The sequence below is a fragment of the Psammomys obesus genome, unplaced genomic scaffold, assembly GCF_907164565.1.
Source record: "Psammomys obesus unplaced genomic scaffold, mPsaObe1.curated_primary_1811, whole genome shotgun sequence".
NCBI lineage: Eukaryota > Metazoa > Chordata > Mammalia > Rodentia > Muridae > Psammomys > Psammomys obesus.
In genome coordinates, this window is record NW_026596117.1 from 14,366,974 (window position 1) to 14,386,181 (window position 19,208).

The following is a 19,208-nucleotide window of genomic DNA, read 5'->3' on the forward strand; positions in this document are numbered from 1 at the left end:
CCCCAGGATGGAATGACACATATATCTAGTGGATTTCTGGGAAACTGTTGTTGGAGGAGACCAAATCTGTCTAGGTTTATACAAACAGGATAAAAACCAGTGTCTTCCTCATCTTTGTCAATATGCCATAAAAACTTCTGTCAATGCGCTAGAGCCAATGTCAATGCAACATAATCTCTCGTGTGGTTACAAGATAATAATTCAGTGCTTTTGAACTGTAAGCCTCTTTCCTTTCAATAGTTTATGAATGGGCATTATTTTATTTAGATTACAACTAACTCTGTTTATGTGTTACAGCACACCTAATTAGGGTTAATAGTTTTGTAGACTTCAAGCCCCAGCAGAACCTGAAAGACAGGTTTGAATGAAGAATATAAATGTTGAAGCTCAAAGTTTTTTTTTTAATTAAAAAGAATGTTTTTTTTGTTTGTTTTTTTGTTTTTTTTTTTTAAAAAAAGCAAATAAAGAATACATATCTTTTCTTTGTTCCTAGATTTTTTTTTTTTTTTTCAGAAACTTTACAGAGCTAATGTCAGGGCTCAGATAGTAAAAATTTAGAGCCTCAGAATTTGGAGAAAGCTTTCTTCTGATGTCAGTAAAATTCAACTTCCGTTGATGATCAATTGTAACATAAAGACTAACCCTCTGGAGCAGGAAGCTCTAGCTGTTTCAAACTAAAGCTTGTCTAGGAGTTTTTCTGGAGCAATCATGAGGGTGTAGCATCTAGTAAGGTGAAAGTCAAAGAAACTAACCTTCTTACTTAATCAAGAGGGAAAGCTGCTTGGTTCTTTATCCAGATGTATCGGTGGAGTGGAAGCGGTGTCATGTCATCACATTTTAAAACAAGTCCTCATAGGCACTATTCTGTTTTACTTCATTCAATTTTAGGTTCATTGAGCACTGTTCAGACCTATAATTCAGCTCACTAAAAGAGCTTGTTGATCAAGAATTGCCCCAGGAAGTAATGTTCCAATCCTGTACTGCCCTGGTTTCTCAACTAGTCTGTGTTTGGCTGTAATGAGTCAGTCTCTTCTGGATGAAATAATAAAATTAGACTGGGGAAATGACAAAGAGCTATGGCTCTGTCCTTTCTTGTAATAGATGGGAGTTAGCACACTCTAGAGGCTGACCTAAATAGTTCCATCTCCTTAGATGTAAGTTTTAGAATTACAGTATTTATTTATTTATTTATTTATTTATTTATTTATTTATTTATTTATTTATTTGAGACAGGATCTCTTTACACAGCCTTGAATGCCGTGGAACTCACTATGTAGGGCCTTGAGCTCAAAGAGATCCACCTGCCTCTGCTTTTTGAGAGCTGTGATTAAAGGAGTGTGTCACCATGCCCAGCTAAAATTACAATTTTTTCATTTGTTTTGTTTTTGGTTTTTTGAGACAGGGTTTCTCTGGGTAGCCCTGGCTATCCTGGAACTCCATCTGTATACCATGCTGTCCTGGAACTCAGAGATCCACCTGCTTCTGCCTCCAAAGTGCTGGGATTAAAGGTGTGTACCACCACCACCACCTGACTAGAATTACAATTTTTAATTTAACCCAAGGATGGTGATATGATGAAAAGGGCGTGATTGGATTGCTTTCCTCTCATCTTTCCCCCTGGAAATCTGAATCTGTGACTTGTATAGCATGTGCATATTGTTGGTTGGAGCCCAAGGTTATATTTGGCTGGAAGTTGTTAACAACATTGATAAATCCTCAGTTAAAAATATTATCTTTTGGGAAAAGTCCTGGAGAGCTGAGCAGTCAACATGTGTGACTTCCCTGAGGACCAGACTTCAAAATTCAAAGATGCTTTTTAGCTCTTTGACCAAAGAGGTAATGGCAATAACCTGCAGAGCCAATCTGGAGATGTGATGAGAGCCCTGGGCCAGAACCTTACCAACACCAATGTACTCAAGGCTCTGGGGAACCCCAGGAGTGATGAGATGAATGTGTCATTGCTGAACTTTGAGTATTTCCTGCCCATGCTCAGAATGTGGCCAAGAACAAGGACCAAAAGCTTAAGAGCATTATGTTGAAGGCCTTTGTGTGTTGACAAAGAAGGGAATGGGACTGTCATGGGTGTGGAAATCCATCATGTTCTTGTCACACTGGGTGTGAAGATGATAGAGGAAGAAGTAGAGATGCTGATGGTAGGGCATGAGGATGGCAATGATTGTATCAACTATAAGGAGCTCGGTGAGATGGTGCTCAAGGGCTGAGGACATTCCCACATCTTGAGCCTGTGCGTTGCCTAGTGTGAGATCTGTATGTGGCCCCAGAGGCTTCCTAGGCTCCCTTCCCACAGCATCTTGCACATATGGTCTCTTTTAGATGATGCCTGCCTTCCTCAAATAGATTTGCTCTCTTCTCCCACGCCCCAAAACCAAAAGCAAAGCCCCAGTACACATATATTCAAAATCAAATTGTGTTCTTTTTCTTCCTGGAAGCACAGCTAGATTCTCCCTTCAGAATCCATTATAGTTGGTGGTTCCATGAAGATGGATCCGCTGATGTAGGTAGAAGTGGTATGTGCAGTATTCTTAGGTCAGGCACATAAAAACTTCATATATGGTGTTTTGTTTGTCATGTTTACCCTATTCAGGTCCTCAACGGACAGAACCTGGAGATCTTAGAGAACAGAAGAACTACTTAATTCCCTTGTACCCTGTGTCAATTAGACCTCTGTGTAAGTAAGAAGTAAACAGAGAATATGTCAAACACTACACTTCTGCATTATCTTTCTCAGATAAATAAGTTGCTCTGACTCACACAGAATTTTGTATAAGGAATGGGAGAGCCTCTCCCCTGCAATATGATCTGAAAAGAGATCATTGGCTTGGTGGCATCAGAATGATGGAAAGCAAGGAGTTCCTGCTCTTTAGTGACTGGCAACTCAGAAGGTAGACTCTGTTACAAATGAGATCTAGGAAACGGGTGGGAAAACATCACCAGTATAACTGGTTATTAATGGATGCCTTTGGTAAGTCACTGGAGGAAGGAGATGGGTAAGAGTTGGCTAGCTCTTCTTTTCCTGGCTATTGTTTCAGTGCTGGGGCCTTGAATATGGTAGGCAAGCACTCCACCCACCATCGACCTATATTCCAGCTCATATCTGGCTGGTTTGAAAGCAAAAATGAAAAGAGAGCAGGATAGTCGTAATTTGTCAAAGATGTACGTATGCATATGTCTAGAGTTTTTCTGAGACAGGGCCATACTCTTGAGCCTAGAATGGCCTTAAACTGTGGCAATCTTCCTCATTCTCCAGTGCTGGGACTGTAGGCATAAGCCACCACATCTGGCTTATCACAGCTATCTTGAAAATATTTAAGCTCTTTCAAACAAGATTTTTGAATGGAAAATCCAGAGAGAGAGAGAGAGAGAGAGAGAGAGAGAAAGAGAGAGAGCGAGACAGAGACAGAGAGAGACAGAGACAGAGAGAATTTAGATCATATACAATCCTCTAAATGAAAGACAACTGTTGCTAACATTTTGTGGATACATTTACCCAGGAATTTGTACATTATTCACTCATGGGCAACATAAACAAACAAACAAACAAAAAAATCACACAGTGCAAAGAGATTTGAAGCACCCACCCCAGTTTGTATAGTGAGCAAGTTGACATTCTCTTAAGCAGTAAATCTACATACGCATTCTATGGATTTATTTTGCTTATTGATTGTAACTTGATTAGCTCATAATTGACAACTTATTATGAGTTGTTATAAACAGATATTGTTAGAGTCAAACGTTTCATTTTTAGAACAGGAGTTTCTGAGTCAAATGAGGTACAGATTTTTACAATCCTCCTGAAAAGCATGTTCTTGTTTTCTGATAGCAGTATATGAGAATTCATGTTACATTAAGCTGACTTCTCTGCTTTTAGCCTTGCCCCCTAACATCTGTTTGCAGAATTTATCAGTTTTCCAGAGTATTACCATAAAAATTCGGACATCATTTTGCCGAGTAAAATCCCTTCCAATGTCTCTGTGTCTTCGCCACTACTCCTGCCTTGTTCACTGCAGTTCAGACACACAAGGTTACTGTCATTGTCTTGAAGAAATCAGACTTATTTTTCAGGTTCTCTGTCTTCAGCTGTTCTCTGCCTTTCTTCCTACATACTCATTTCACTTTCTCCTCTCTTGTATCAATGCTGCTCCAAGGCGTAGCTCCCTGGCAGATCTAAAGGATGGTTTTTATTTTCTTTCTCTATTAGACGACTCCTTCCTGTTCTGAAGAGATTTGTCAATAGACAATCTTATCTTTAATTACTTATTCACTGACCAAGTACCTCTTCCACTCTGAAACCAGATGGTGTTTGCTTACAGCTTCCACTCATTATCAGACAAATTAGAAGACCTCATGGATGGTGAGTGGCCTGTCAAGAATTAGGGAAGGTCAGAAGGGAAGAAGGAAGAACCCCAAGGTTTTGTGTAGGAACCTCTATCCCCAAATGACAAACAATAAAACAAGAACAACAGAAAATAAGGAAATGACCCCAGCAAATGACTCTAAAGAGGAAGCTCGCATTCCAGATTGGCTCAGAACAGTGAGGGTTACCTGAGTTCTTTCATGTCTGCCAATGGAACCTCTTTGTCTGTGTTGTCTGTACAGCTCCAGGAGGCAGGCTGGGTGGATCTGAGAGGCAGGTCACGTCCCCAAGGCAGAAGCTTCCAGTACTTGATCTAGCAGCATGGATGAGAAGATGACTTCCTGGAAGCTGCTTAGCCTTGGACATATACAGGTCGGGGAGAAAGCCCCCTTAGAAAGGAATTGTAGTATTTTCGGTGTGTCAGGCTGGGCTTTACTTAAACATCTTTATGGGTATGAACTTAAAACAAGGCCTGTAAAGTCTACACTGTCATTGTAAATAATGAGGGACGGAGAAACAGACACACCAGGAACGTGACCTAGCTTGCCATTGCTATGAGGATTGTAACAGTTACAATGATTTACAGAGCTGGACTTAAATTTAACTCCGGAGCCTGCATTTTGAACTCTCACTGTAAATAAGGTTAGGGACATTGAGACCAGAATACAGCTAGCTGAGATAGGATTGGAAGAGACAAGTAATGTTTAAAAATGCTTCTGGGGGTGGATTGCCATCAAGCCTGACTACCAGGATTCACTCTCCAGAACCCTAAAAGGGAATAATCAACTCCTATAAATTGTCCTCAGTCTGAACACACACACACACACACACACACACACACACACACACACACACATGCACACCCCCACACACACACATGCACACCCACACGCACAGACACACAAACTTAAAAAATTGTTTTAAAAAAGTTGTAAGTTAAAAAAAATGTTGCTGGGCTGGAGAGATGGCTCAGGGGTTAAGAGCACTGTCTGCTCTTCCAAAGGTCATGAGTTCAATTCCCAGCGACCACATGGTGGCTCACAACCATCTATAATGTGAACTGATTCCCTCTTCTGGCAGATGTAAATGTGGATAGAACACTCATATACATAAAATAAACAAATCTTTTAAAAAATTTTGCCTTAGATTACAAATGTCTTACTAAAATGACAAATACTAAGGGCTCTTTCCTCTCAATTTATAAAATATTTTATTGTTATGGTTACATCCCAAAGGTATCCAGTGTTGCTTGAAAGGGAAATCTGGGTCTAATTTTTGTTACCCTTTATGTCTGGAGGATGTGTCATTTTTGCACTACTAACTTACATGTGGCATGGCCATAGGGAAATCATGCATTCTGTGTATCTTCCTTTCCATAGCCATAGCACTAACTGTCTACTCAAACTCTGCAGCTACCATCTATGTGACTTTGGACAAGGCCTGTAGTCCTCCACCAGGTCTGAATCCTAATCTTTAATATGGGCAAAATACTGACCACACAAGGCTTTAGTATGACATTAGTATGACAAAATAAATAAAATAAATCAAGTGTTTGTCATTTATTACATGCTTGACAAACGTTTGTCTCACTGTTACACTGTATAAAATTCAACTCTCTTAAGTGATACTATCCATCACTAGATTTATTAACATACTTGAACTGGTTTCCAGGAAGCTACTCATCTTAGCAATGTCTGGGGACTCCCTGCTCACGGTACTTTAAGACAATTACCTTTCCGATGGAACAGTGTGAGTTGTAAACATCTCTGGATTATAGTAAAGCTTGTTAAATACTAAATGTTTTAAGTGAGAGACAGCTAAGACCCTCTGCTTCCAAACGCCAGGGCGCAAACAGAAAGGAATTTGAGGTTGACCTTGAATGTGCTACTGGGCAGTGTTTCTTGGAATAGCTTACAGTTTGGACAGTGTCTTTCTCTTTTGTGGTGTGTCGCAGCACTTTCCAATACTGTTAACTTTAACATTGTAAATCAGGTTGCAACTGTCTTTCCTGTTTAATCGTTATGGCTCCTTTGCTTGACAAGCCTCATTCTTACATGGACTTTCTAGCATTGGATTGAAATTACGGCTGAAGGAATTTGGGGGAATCGGATTTATTCCCATGGTAAATGTGTGGGTATAGACATAGGTTGCTTTAAAGGTAAGAAACAAAAGCTGCCTTATAAAACATAGCTGACCCACTCAAATAGGAATTTCAGATTAAAAAATAATGAACTTTTAGTTTAAGCATATGCCACACAGCATTTTGGACATATTTAAAACATTATTTGTCATTCCCCTAAAATTCCACATTGTGCTTTGCCTTTTTATGAGCTGGATCTTGGATCGCGTTTGTTGTTTGCCAGTGGGGGAATATCTAGTATCTTTTTAGGATAAAGAATCTAACTTTAATTTGCCCTTGAGGTCAAAATCCTTTAGTAGGAGACGGTCAGATCTTTGGGGAAAAGGCCCCAGTCGCACTCAAATATAGGTTGTGACACCCTTACTTGATGGTTTTCTGCAGTGAAGAAAGTTCATGAGAGAGGTCTCTGAGTACAGCCGCAACAGAGCTGAGGTCTGTACATCTTCCTCCAAAAAGCAAGTGGACAAGTAAGAGACTTCCCCGCAAGGGAAAAAGATTTGTTCTCCCTTATCCACAAAGGAATAGAAAAAGAAAACCCTAAAAACCCCAAACCACCACTACCAAAACAAGACTGAGGTTTCGCGCACGCGCAGAAGGACTTTGAGCCTGCCCGCCTTCCCCGCCCTCCGGAAAGTCACGTGGGTGAGTCCCGGTGTAGACCCAGGCCTATCACGTGACGGGCATCTGCGCGTCTCCGGGATGGAGCCGGAAGAGGGGACGCCGCTTTGGCGGCTGCAGAAACTGCCTCCGGAGCAGGGCGCCCGGGTGAGGGGTTGCGGCGTGGGAAGGGAAGGCGGGGTCCGGGCGATCCTTCCCAGGCTCCTGGGGGCAGCACGGCGGCTGGAGGACTTTGCGCGGGCCTGGGTGTGTGTGCGCGTGTCGGGGGCCTCTCCTAGCATTTAGAAAGCTCCGCTGTAGGTCGTTTATGTTGTTTGAGCTCAGACCTCCCGAAAGTCCCCTGAGTACCGCTGAGGTACAGCGGATGCGGTGAGGACTCGAACCCCGGGCGGACCTGTCTCCGGGAGGATGGTAGGCGCCAGCCCCCAACTAGAAAAGGACTGGTCACTAGCTTAAGTGTGGCCGGTACTGCAGCCGCCGGAAACAACTCACCCACAAAGCCAGGCTTGCGGGGGCCAGGGACAGCCAGCCGGGCTTTCTCTGCAGCACACCCTCGGGTCCAGGCCCCTGTGAAAGTGATTTGATGGTGGCACTTTTCCCTGCCCGAGCTTTCATGAATCTCCACTGTGGCCCTCCATCCCGACGTGGGCTCCTTCCGTTGTCTAGAAAAATGCATTTTCTTTGATTTTACAAATGAGGACAGTGAAATGTCAGCCACAGGTTTGAGTAATTTGCAAGAGGTTCCCACCTAGCCAGGGCCAAAGCTGAAATCCACGCTCCAATCTACGAACTTTCACAGCGGCTTTCCTCCTTTACAGAGATGGCCAAAACTTTACCACAGTAAATGTTCGTGACTCTTCTTCCCTGGCCTCTGCCTTCCTGCCACAGCTGTGGAGAATCCCTTTATTGGGGCTCAGCATCTCTTTTCCCGAGTCGGCCCCTCCCTAGCCTGGTTTTGTTTTGGCGGAGCTACCCTTCTTACCCCATCATTGGATCTAAAAAAAACCAGGGTTTCATCCTTGGACACCCCCCCCCCCTTTGTAACCTCATTTACCGTCTCTGCCTCTGTTGTACCCCGTAATCTCTTAGTCTCACACTTTCTCCTCCTCTCCCAATATCTTGGCAAAGTTTGTGAAAAAATAATTACCTGAATGAAAGTTGAGTACAGATTAAAGCTTTCTGTCTTTCTGTTGTGTGCAAGGCCCTCCACGATTTGGCCCCTACTCACCGTTTCAAAAGCCCTTTGCCCTTTCACCCTTCCCTCCCTCTCAATAGCTACAGTTTCCAAACCTGCAGGTTGGTTTTCCTTCCAATGGCTGTGGCTGGGGATGCCTGCCAGCTACTCATCCTTATAATGCAGCCCCTACCTTGCTCCTTTGCATCTGCTAGGAACATCTTTAAATCCGCCCTCCTGTATCACATCCATTTATGTATGTACCTTTTTGGTTACTTATTCCCAATTTCCTGTTTTGTAAAATGAGACCCTTCAACGCTTACCTCATAGAGTTGTAGGGAGTATCAGGATAGTGCTGGGTACCTAGGTAGGGGCTCATTGAAAATGGTAGCCATTACAGGTGGTCTGGTGTTGCATTTCCATTTTATAATAATAAACGCAACAAACTATACATAGTTGTGAATGAACAAAAGGCAGCATTTTTATTCTTTTTCTCGGTTTGAGTTCTTGGAGTTATGTAATCACCGGGACCATATGAGAGAAGACGAAATACGTGTAAAAAGTTGGGATGTATTTATGGCACATACTCATACTGCCTTATTGCGCCAGGGTGTGGAGGTGAATAAGAAGTTACTCATCTGTGTGGTGTTAGTGGGTGAGAGTTACCGTTTGCCTCAGAGTGGATTAAGAGCTAAGAAAATCAGAGTAGGAGGACTTGTCGCTAAATGCCATTTCCCAGTTATTTGTATTTAAACGCTTCCTTTGCAGAGTACAAATGCTGCCTGAACAGTATCACATGAATATGATTATCCGCAGTAGAAGGCTCGAATTGTGGAAGTAGTGATAAGAGCTGTAAGAACAGGCAGAAGCATGGTCTTCAAATGTTTCATACCTACCCAGCATGGTCCAGTTACTGTGCTTGTGTGTAATTCGTACAACACTGTGTGGACAGATGGCATTTTCCTCTTATGCTTGGACTGCAGAGACTGTAAATAAAACTAGGAGTTAGTGGAACTGGGAGGCATAGCATCCAGCTCTGTCCCAAATCCAGGCTTCACGGTTTGTTAGTTGACAGGATTTCTGGGGCTGCTAGCACAGAGTGAAGGATGTGTAGAAGAGGAAAAGATGACCAGGGCTTTCTCAAGGGTGGATAGGAATGCTGTGAGAGGGGAGCCAGACCAAGAGAAGTCAGGAGAGCTCCAGGGAGAGGCTTTGCTGTGGAATGCACAAGCTGTTTGGTTGTTATTGAAATGACCCCTTTCTGGGGTCACCTGGGGGAAAGCTTTTAAACTTACTTTTTTCCATTCAGGAAGTTTGGAAAAAACAACAGTGTATCTTTAACATTATTTTACTTTCTAAAGGTAGACATTGTTTTGGAAAGCCTGGGATTTAGCTGGGTTTGGGAGCTCCCATCTGGAACCCCAGCATCTGGGACATTAGGGCAGGAGGATTGCCACCAGTTTGAGGCCAGCCTGCACTACAGAAGTGAGACCCTGTCACAAACAAACAAACAAACAAACAGAAACAAGACAATAAAACAATAAAATGAACGACAATACATCTTAAAATAGTTGCCTTTCTGTCTTAGCTGGTTTTATAAAAGGGATCTCTGCCAACATTTGTGTCCTGCACAAAGAGTTTTCATTTATTTTTTTAATTTATTTATTTTTTTATTAGTTACATTTTATTAACTCTGTATCCCAGCTGTATTCCGCTCCCTCATTCTCTGCCAAGTCCTCCCTTCCTCCCTCATCTCCTCCCTGCCCCCTTCCAAGTCCAGTGATTGGGGAGGACCACCTCCCCTTTCATCTGACCCTGTTTTATCAGGTATCTTCAGGGCTGGCTGCAAAGTCCTCCTCTGTAGCCTAGCAGGACTGCTCCTCCCTTGGGAGGTGGGGAGGTCAAAGAGCCTGCCATTGAGTTCCTGTCAGAAATAGTCCCTGTTCCCCTTACTATGGGAAACCAGTTGGTTACTGAGCTACCATGGGCTTCATCCGAGCAGAGGTTCTAGGTTATATCCATACATAGTCCTTAGTTCAAGATCCAGCTATACCACTCCTAGGCGTATACCCAAAATTTGCTCAAGTACACAATAAGGACATTTGCTCAACCATGTTTTTAGCAGCTTTATTTGTAATAGCCAGAACCTGGAAACAACCCAGATGTCCCTCAGCGGAGGAATGGATACAGAAATTGTGGTATTTTTACACAATGGAATACTACTCAGCAATCAAAAAGGAGGAAATCATGAAATTTGCAGACAAATGGTGGGATCTAGAAAAGATCATTCTGAGTGAGGTATCCCAGAAGGAGAAAGACACACATGGTATATACTCACTCATATAGTCCTATAAGATATGATAAACATAATGAAATCTATACACCTAAAGAAGATAAACAAAGAAGATCCAGGGTAAGAAGATCAATCCTCACTTAGAAAGACAAATGGGAGGTCCATTGGATGTAGGAGAAAACAAATAACAGGACAGGAGCCTACCGCAGAGGGCCCCTGAAAGACTCCTACTAGCAGTGTATCAAAGCAGATACTAAGACTCATAACCAAACCTTCGGCAGAGTGCAGGGAATCATATGAAAGAAGGAGGAGTTTGTATGACGTGAAAAGGATAGGAGCTCCACAAGGACCAATTACATCTGGGCACAGGGGTCTTTTTTGAGGCCCGTGGTAGTTCATTTATTTTAAAGTACTTTTATTTCCCCTTCCTAGCTTCTTCACAAAGTAATCGATGGCATCTGTGGCCGAGCTTATCCTGTCCACCAGGATTATCATGGTGTTTGGAACGAAGCCGAGTGGAAGCATGTTCTAGAAGATGTTACCATGTTTTTCAAAGCTGTAGTTGGCAAAAATTTTTCCGATGAAGAGGTAACTTCACTCCTAATCTCTTTACCTGATAGTAAACACCATCCAGAGTTTCTGACGTCATTTCTAGGGTTCAACTCCTGTGCTCAGTCAGTACTGAGTACTTGATACAACAACTGAAAGGTCTAATTATGAGTGAGCAGAAGATGGCATTGGAGTTTCGGGCTTTGCATCTTTTTTTAGTTGTTTTTCCTCTTCACTGTAACACATGTAAAGCTTGCAGAGGAAAGCGGGATTCTAAAGATCAGGCCTGTGTGTGTTTTGGTTGCAGTTCACATTGGATCTCATGGGGTGTTTGATTTTTACAACTTTGTCAGTTATTTGCACATATTTATATGAGATGTTTAACAAATGTTTGTCTACGTATTTGTTATGTTGATTTAGAAGATACTCTGGATCTGCATTTCTTTGCCTATATATACATGTAATCTGTTACGTCCTTTGCTTCTTCATTCTCTTAATGGGGCTTTTGATGGACTGAAGTTTTTTTTAAAATTATTTATTTATTATTTTAGGTGCATTTAGTGTGAAGGTGTCAGATCCCTTGAAATTCACATTATAGACAGTTGTGAGCTGCCATGTGGGTGCTGGGAATTGATCCCTGGTCCTTTGCAAGAGCAGACAGTGCTCTTAGCCACTGAGCCATCTCTCCAGCCCCGAACAGAAGTTTTGAGGCAAATGAGATCCAGTATTTGTTTCAGGGGTTAGTGTTGTCAGTGCCGTATTTAAGAAATATGAAGGTATCTGTGCATTTTCCTGCAGAGGCTTGGTTGCTCTAGCTTCTGTATTCTTCTCTCAGATGGGTTTAGAGTTAATATTCTTGTGTGGGACAGGGCCTGTCTCAGTTTCTCCCGCACAGCATCCCGTTGACTCGCTGCCATCTATTGGAATGACTGTCATTCCCTCCCAAGGCTACTAGGCAGCATTGGTAATAAATCAGGTGGTCATTTGTAGGGCCTGTCTCTGGACTCTTAGTGGATTCCATTAGTCTCTGCGCCTGTTTTTGGCATTCTATACTGTTTTAATTACCACTTCATTAAAGATATAACAAGTTAATTCTTGATATCAGTTGGTAGAGGACCTTCAACCTCATGTTTTTTCAAGGTTGCTTTGACTTTCTTTGGTCCTTTCCATCTTCATATATGTTTAAAATTCAGCTTGCCAAATGTAAAAGCCAGTTTGGACTTCAGTGCGGATTGCACTGAATTTCCAAGTTATTTGGGAAGAATTGGCAGTAATAGTTAGCTTCCTAGCCTATGAACATGGGCTATATCTCTTTATTTAGTTTGGCTTCCATTTCTCTCTAATGTTTTATAATTTTTAATGTAGAAGTCTTGCAAATATTTGGTTAGATTTCTAAAACATGGTATTTTTCTTAGTACTCTTTATTTTACAGTTGTTTATTGTTAGGATATAGAAATGGTTAACTTTTATATCCTTCCCTGTGTCTAAGACTTTTCTTAGTTTATTATATATATGCACATATATATATTAATATATATTAAGCAGTAGAAGACCTATCCTCTCCACATAGCTGAGGGAGAAAATTACTCTTTTCTATTCTAGTCATTAGCTGCATGATTTTATAGGTATTAATGAGTAAAGAAGTTTCTGCATTTCCAATTTTGCTGACTTTTTAAAAGTCATCAGTGGCTATTTTACCAGCATTTTCTGATAATTATTTTCATTTATTTTGTTAATGTGGTGATTATTTTTGGATGTTAAACTAAGCTTGCATTGCCATGATAAACCTAGCTTGGTCATGATGTATTATTTATATGCACATTGGTTGGATGACTTAGAATTTTGCTTAGAGTTTTTCGATCTTTGTTTGAGTGACACTGGCAGTGAATTCTTTCCTATGATGCCCTTGTCAAGGGCTCAGGTTTTATTCTGGGTTTGTGGAATGACTCTGGGAAGGTTTTTGTTTTTTCTCTTTTCCTGTTCTTTGGAAGAGTTTGAACACAGTTGATTTACTTTGTTTAATTGGTATTAAGTTACTTAATTTATAAATTGGGAAAAATTTATCTCATTAGCTTTTACTTAATTGCACAGTTGTCAGTAATACAAGCTGTCAATTCAGTGTTTTGTGTTTGAGTGGCTGTGTGTGGTTTACCATACATGCTGGAAACTGCTGTGTGTTTGGCAGTTGTTGGGTGTGGTGTTGTATATGTGATGCCATTTGATTTGGTGGAAGTTAATATTTTCATGTTCTGAAACTTCACCAATGCTTTCTGTGAGTTTCTGGCAATAGCTAGAATTGTGATAATATCTCTGTCAGTACATACTTATCCGTTTCTCTCATTTTTGGAACTGTAGAATTCTGCTGTGTTGTGTATTTTGGAGCTGTGCAGTTAGGCACACCCAGGTTTAGGACTTGGAGCGTTTTTCTTGACTTCCTCCTGTTTCTTGTAGAACTCTTGTCTGTGAGGACTGTGCTGCTCTGTTGTGGTGATCTCCAGCTTTGTCAGTTAGTCCCTTTCTTTACCTTCTGGCTTGAAGGGACTTGTTAAGCCTGTCCGGGTTACTCATTCTCAGCTTATGCTTTTCATAGTTCTGAATATTTCTTTTCATTGTACTGTCATTTTAGGTGTGTAGCAAGGGGATGGGCACGCTTTTACATTTGAAGCAGCAGGAGCCTTTCACCCACCTTCCTGCCGTTTGTGTTTGATTCCACAGACACTCCAGCAGTTGAACCAGCTGAACTCATCTCATCAAGAAGCTGTTATGAAATGCTTGAAGAGTAGGAAAAATGAGATCAAGCAGGCCCTGTTAGGAGAAATAGTTGAGATCTCTTGTGCGCAGCTGCAGGATTTTGATTGGCAGTTAAAGGTGAGAATTGAGGTTTTAATATGTTTTGTGTAATGTTTAAGTATACTTATTCTTTTAAAGTAAAAATGTCTAAAATTTGTCATTTTGAGACTATGTTGTTCCAAGGTACTAGCAGAGCTCATGTAAATTACTGGTTTTGTGTGTTCACTTGGACATAAAGGCACTGTAAGCAGCCAGACCATGCGTAGTGGCTCTGCACTAAAAATGAATATTCCTAGACCTATCAGTCAGAAATGGAAAAGTGTGTATTTAGGATTTAACCTTGGCAAAAGTCTTCTAGATGCCATAGCTTTCTCAAAATTGGTAAATATGATTTTACTTCTGGGAGGAAAGTATGTTAAAAAGCAACAGTTTAAAACATTGTGAAAAGAGGGCCATGCTGAGTAGAGCTAGGAAAGAACAATCCCAGAACAGCTTTTTGTTTTTGTTTTTTGAGACAGGGTTTCTCTGTGTAGCCCTGGCTGTACTGAAACTCACTGTGTAGACCAGGCTGGCCTTGAGGCCACAGGGATCTGCCTGCCTCTCCCTCCCGAGTGCTGAGATTAAAAGGTGTGCACCACTGCCGGCTGCAGCTTTCTGTTCTTAGGAACCAAAGTAGTAGATAGAAAACACACATTCTGTTTCTTGATTTTAGCACGATCTTAGAACCAGGAAGTATCTCATGTCCTTTTGGTAGTTTAAGAAGACAAAATGGGACAGTTAAATAAGCTCACAGCTGGATAGACAACTCCTGTGGACAGTTTTCTTAGCTGAGGAAAAGGGTGCTGTGGTTCTGGTTGTGGCTCAGCTGTGTTTGAGGTGTTTTTATTAACATGCTTATTATTTTGACGCAAAACTATAACTATAGTAAGTATGCAATACAACCGAAGTTTGACATCATTTTATTCTAGTTATACTGATGGACTAAATGATAAAAAGCAAATTAATCAGTGACAAAAGGTTTTCGTGTAAATGAACATTTAGCATTTAAGTAAGTATGGATGCCAAGGGAGAGGCACCAGTAGTAGCATGCATGAAGGATGTGTAGTTGTTTTAGTTATCAAAGTGCGCTGGAATGCTCCAAATGCCAGGCTCCAGTCTCACATTTTTGTTGTGAGATGTGTAGTGCTTTCAGTCAGGGAAGGGTCCCGTGGATGCTATTTTCAACTATGCAATCTTTTGTGTTAATTTAATATTCCCTTTAGTTTTGGGTACCAGACTTGAATATTTAAACAAACAGGACTCCTGCCAGCAATGGTTTGTGAAGGTTCTCTGAAGCACTGGAGACCATGTACTTGGAAAAGAAAAGCCAGATGCAGATGCTGTTCAGAGAGCCAGACGTCCCTGGGGTGGTATCACTATTATTGTCATCCACAGTTTTGATAGCCAGTCTTGAACTAAGTTGCTTAATTTCCAAAAGCCTCAGGGTATTTTTAGTCTGCTTGATACATGAACTGTCATCTTGGAATCTGTTCTTTAATAATTCTGGTTTTGCTGTATAGGGTACCTTCAGCACTTCTGAGTTTCTATAATAAGACTTGGTTTTGGCCCCGAAAAAAGAGTGTTTTAACTAGACAAACAGATCCAGATACTGGCTTTTGGACAAACTGGTGTTTCTTTTCTTCCAGTCCTCTTCCTGTATTTGTTCTGTCTCCTTTCCTTTCACCTCCTGTCTTTGAATGTGTGTTGCCTTGCCACTGGTTTAATTTGTTTCTTCGGTTTCCCAGCATTTGCAAGCAGACAGGTGGTGGGCTCTTACCCAGTCCTGATGCTTGCTGAGCACTGTCGGCTTACTGTGCTCCGTTCTCCTTTCTTTCAATAGCTCGCACTTTCCAGTGACAAGATCGCCACATTGCAGATGCCGCTTTTAAACCTTCATCTGGATGTGAAGGAAAACGGTGTCATGAAACCATACTCTGTTGAAATGAGTAAAGAGGAGTTACAGAATCTAATCAGCTCCTTGGAGGCAGCTAATAAGGTATGTGCTTAAACTGGATCATATAGTTTACATGCGGAAGCACCAGTCCACCCTTGAGTAGGGAAAGTTCAGCTCTGGCTAGGTTTTAATGTGTCTCACTTCACTGATCCTTTATAACAAGCACAGAAAATACTTGGTTGAGATGTTCTAACATATAAATGTTGAAGTAGTTATAACTTACGGCATTCAGTTACCAAGTTCTGGCTTTAATTGTCTATTCTAAACCAAAGCAGTACTATTATAACTGTCGAGTTTATTTTCCTTTGGTATTCCTTAAGCTTAAAAATAAAAATTTTACCTTGAGACCATGAAATTAGTTGATTCTGAAGTTTCTCTAATTAAAAAAATTCCAAAAGAAGAAACGTCTTACTTGGATGCACAAGTGTTACTTGGATGAACAAATGTTAGACAATTGCTGTTCTGCTGTTCTGAGTGCAGGAGGTAAAATATAACTGTAATCCTGACAAAATCAGGCTTTTTCGTGATAGAATCAACGAATGCTCCAAATTGTTCTACCTGCAGACTTGCGTCTGAGCACCAGCAGCTAGTCCCACCATATAGTATAGTGTTTAAGCAGCAGAAGTTTTCAGTGAGGAAGAGAAACCTTGACGTTCACTGGCAGTATTTAGTTGTCACTGGGCAGCATTTCTCATAGGTCTACCTCAGAGATTGGCTCTCAGTTGCTCTCATTTCCCTGGCCAAAATTTCTCTTATAAATTCTTTTGCCTTTTTTTTTTCTTCTTCTCTTTTTATTTAGTTACATACTTATTGTTTTTCATTATGGTGCCAGGGATTAAGCCTATATTAACATTTTTAACCTAATACTCATCTCAGCGTGAGTGGGTACACCTCAGAATTCAAGTGCTACCTCAACCATCTTCATGTGTACAGCCTTCTTACTGCCTCCCAACAGAACATGACACCACTTACACATTTATAAATGATGCTATGGATTGCCTGTGTCCCCGACATTCACGTTCAGAAACTTATGTAGTACTACAGGAAAGAACGCAAGTTCCGGGAGGTGCATCTGTATGATGCAGGAGTTCCTCTTATCCACTCCTGTGTATATTCTCACGGGATGCGTCCTCGTATGTTATCCTCACATGCAGCAGAAAACCCTCAACGATATACAGCCACATCACCCCAGACTTCTCAGCCTCCCCAACCACCAAACCAGTGGACGCGTGTTGCTTATAAGTTACTTGACGGTGACATTTTGTTACATATAGAAAATGGACAAAGGCAGTATTATCAGAACGCTTTCAGTCACTGCTATGCTACCTACCATTGGAATAAAATGTCCAAGTTTCTGTTCATTATGTTCAGTTCAGTCACCTAGCCTCTTGCCACCTCAGGCTTCTTATATCTCTTAAAAAAGGGGTGGGAGCAGAAATTATCCTTATGTCGTTTGTGGTTAAATGAAAACCATTTCCGTAGTGTGATTTGCCCAACAGTCAGCACAGACTTTTTATTACAGAAATCTTTTATAAATTCCGCAATTGGAGAGTGCTCAATATGGCCGTTGTATTAATAAAAAACCATCAGTAGGACAGAAGAAGTGCAGCTGTAACCTAGTGCTTTTGGCTCGACAATGCTGAAAGAGTATGGAGCCAGAGAGGAACAGCCCCTAACTGATTATTCATGAGGACAGTAGATTGTTTTACTATTAAAAACATAAATCAGAAAAGCACAGGGGCTCTCTGATGCCTGTTAAACCTCCTGCTCTTTGAAGCCCAGATAAACATCACCTTCTTCCTGGTCTATGAAGTAGCACACACTTCAGTTTTATCTTCATGATTAACTCTCATGTCCAGTAACCACGCTTGTAGCGGAAGCCTGGTGGCCCTCAGAGAAGTGGGTGTGGTTGAACCTGGTCTGAGGGCAGCGTGACCAAGCATAGATCTTGGCAGGCAGGAGCCGTAAGCCACTGACCTCCTTTGCCTGTTTCTCTTCTTACCCTGCCTCAGGGATCATGGGCAGATAGCAGGGTTGTTCTGGTCTACCTGACATTGCTTTTCCTTGTTTGTGTTTTAAGGTGGTCCTGCAGTTAAAATAACTGGAAATGGTGACCACCAACACCAGCAGATTTCAAGGCTGCTTCGTGGCAGAGTGAATGCTGTATTCAGAGGTAGATGCTACAGCAGCCTGGCCCAGCAGCATGCAGAGATTATAAAGATGAAAATCTGCCCGCAACCCTAAAGAACAGGAAATTGTAAAGCTGATGGGAAATGCATAAAATGAAAGATGAGAAAGCTGAAGTTGCAGTTTGAGTTTTCACAATGATTGTTTTGTCTCGTTTATTAAATATTTGGGAAATCTTTGGTAGATAACGTTTTTATATTGAAAGATAAAAATAAATTCTGAAGTAATAGAAACACACAAGCACAGACCTACTAGACTGTTGCTTAAATGTGAATAGCAAGACATGTTTTATGAGTATATAATTTGCAATATTTGAAAATAATATTTAAAGCATATGGAAGTGGCATATGTAACTCAGGAGGTTCCATGTTTCAAAGGAAAGAGTTTTAAGTGGTAAAGTTTTAGGGAAAATTCTGTTATCAGACACAAACAGACATTTAAAATTTGTGTGAATAATTTGAATAATTTATAAAATTCATAAGAATTTTATAAGTTAAAACATAAACATAAAAAAAAACGAAAATAACGTTGTTATTCTGTACATCGTCACTTCCTTGGGAGACTGTGCTCTAAGAAAATGTGGTCTAAGAAATGTCAGTGATGGTGTGTTGTACATATTGTTCCTCATATATAAGTTTGTTTTTTGTATGTAACAAATTAGTTGTAATACAAACCTCTTTTTACCTCAACTAACTTTAAAAATAAGCATTCTGAGCAAATAAAAGTATCTTTACATGTCGCTTGATTTCAGTGACTTCCCGCATAGCTCAGTGGTTGGTTGGTAATTAACTGGTCCCTGCTGTTTGCAGTTCTGTGGCTTGATAAGGCACCAGTTGGAACATCCCGAGCAATGATTACTGTTCTCGTCATACAGCTGCGGGCAGGCTCAGACAAGGCTGTGTTATCGAGTGCTGCTCTACGGGCTGTGGCAGAGTGTTGATTAGAAAAGGAGCTTGGTGGAGACCTATGACAGGGTAGGCTCCTGGGAAGATATGGGGGTCGTTATAACTGGGACTCTTAGTAGCCGTAGCAGGGGTCATAAAGACTGAAGAGGACACCCTCTAACTAGGCAGGAGTCGTAGTGGAGGG

The 19,208-nt window shown here is 41.2% G+C and overlaps 1 protein-coding gene and 1 pseudogene across 1 annotated transcript; both read left to right on the forward strand.

Moving 5' to 3' along the window:
* Window positions 1-1,769: 1,769 nt before the first annotated feature.
* LOC129692900 (myosin light polypeptide 6-like) lies at window positions 1,770-2,222 on the forward strand (annotated as a pseudogene).
* A 4,943-nt stretch (window positions 2,223-7,165) lies between these two features.
* On the forward strand, window positions 7,166-18,858 carry Commd8 (COMM domain containing 8). Its single transcript, XM_055629320.1, has 5 exons — window positions 7,166-7,280; window positions 11,033-11,188; window positions 13,865-14,017; window positions 15,819-15,974; window positions 18,013-18,858. The coding sequence occupies exons 1-5, from the start codon at window positions 7,215-7,217 to the stop codon at window positions 18,031-18,033; spliced, it is 552 nt and encodes a 183-aa protein (XP_055485295.1). The 5' UTR covers window positions 7,166-7,214; the 3' UTR covers window positions 18,034-18,858.
* The last annotated feature ends 350 nt before the right edge of the window (window positions 18,859-19,208 follow it).

What these genes read in the sequence shown, in the direction of transcription:
- Commd8 (XM_055629320.1), top strand. Translation starts at nt 7,215, where the DNA reads ATGGAGCCGGAAGAGGGGACGCCGCTTTGGCGGCTGCAGAAACTGCCT. An exon ending in AAAATTTTTCCGATGAAGAG is followed by an intron (nt 11,189 to 13,864) that starts GTAACTTCACTC and finishes TTGATTCCACAG; the next exon opens with ACACTCCAGCAGTTGAACCA. An exon ending in CCTTGGAGGCAGCTAATAAG is followed by an intron (nt 15,975 to 18,012) that starts GTATGTGCTTAA and finishes TTGTGTTTTAAG; the next exon opens with GTGGTCCTGCAGTTAAAATA.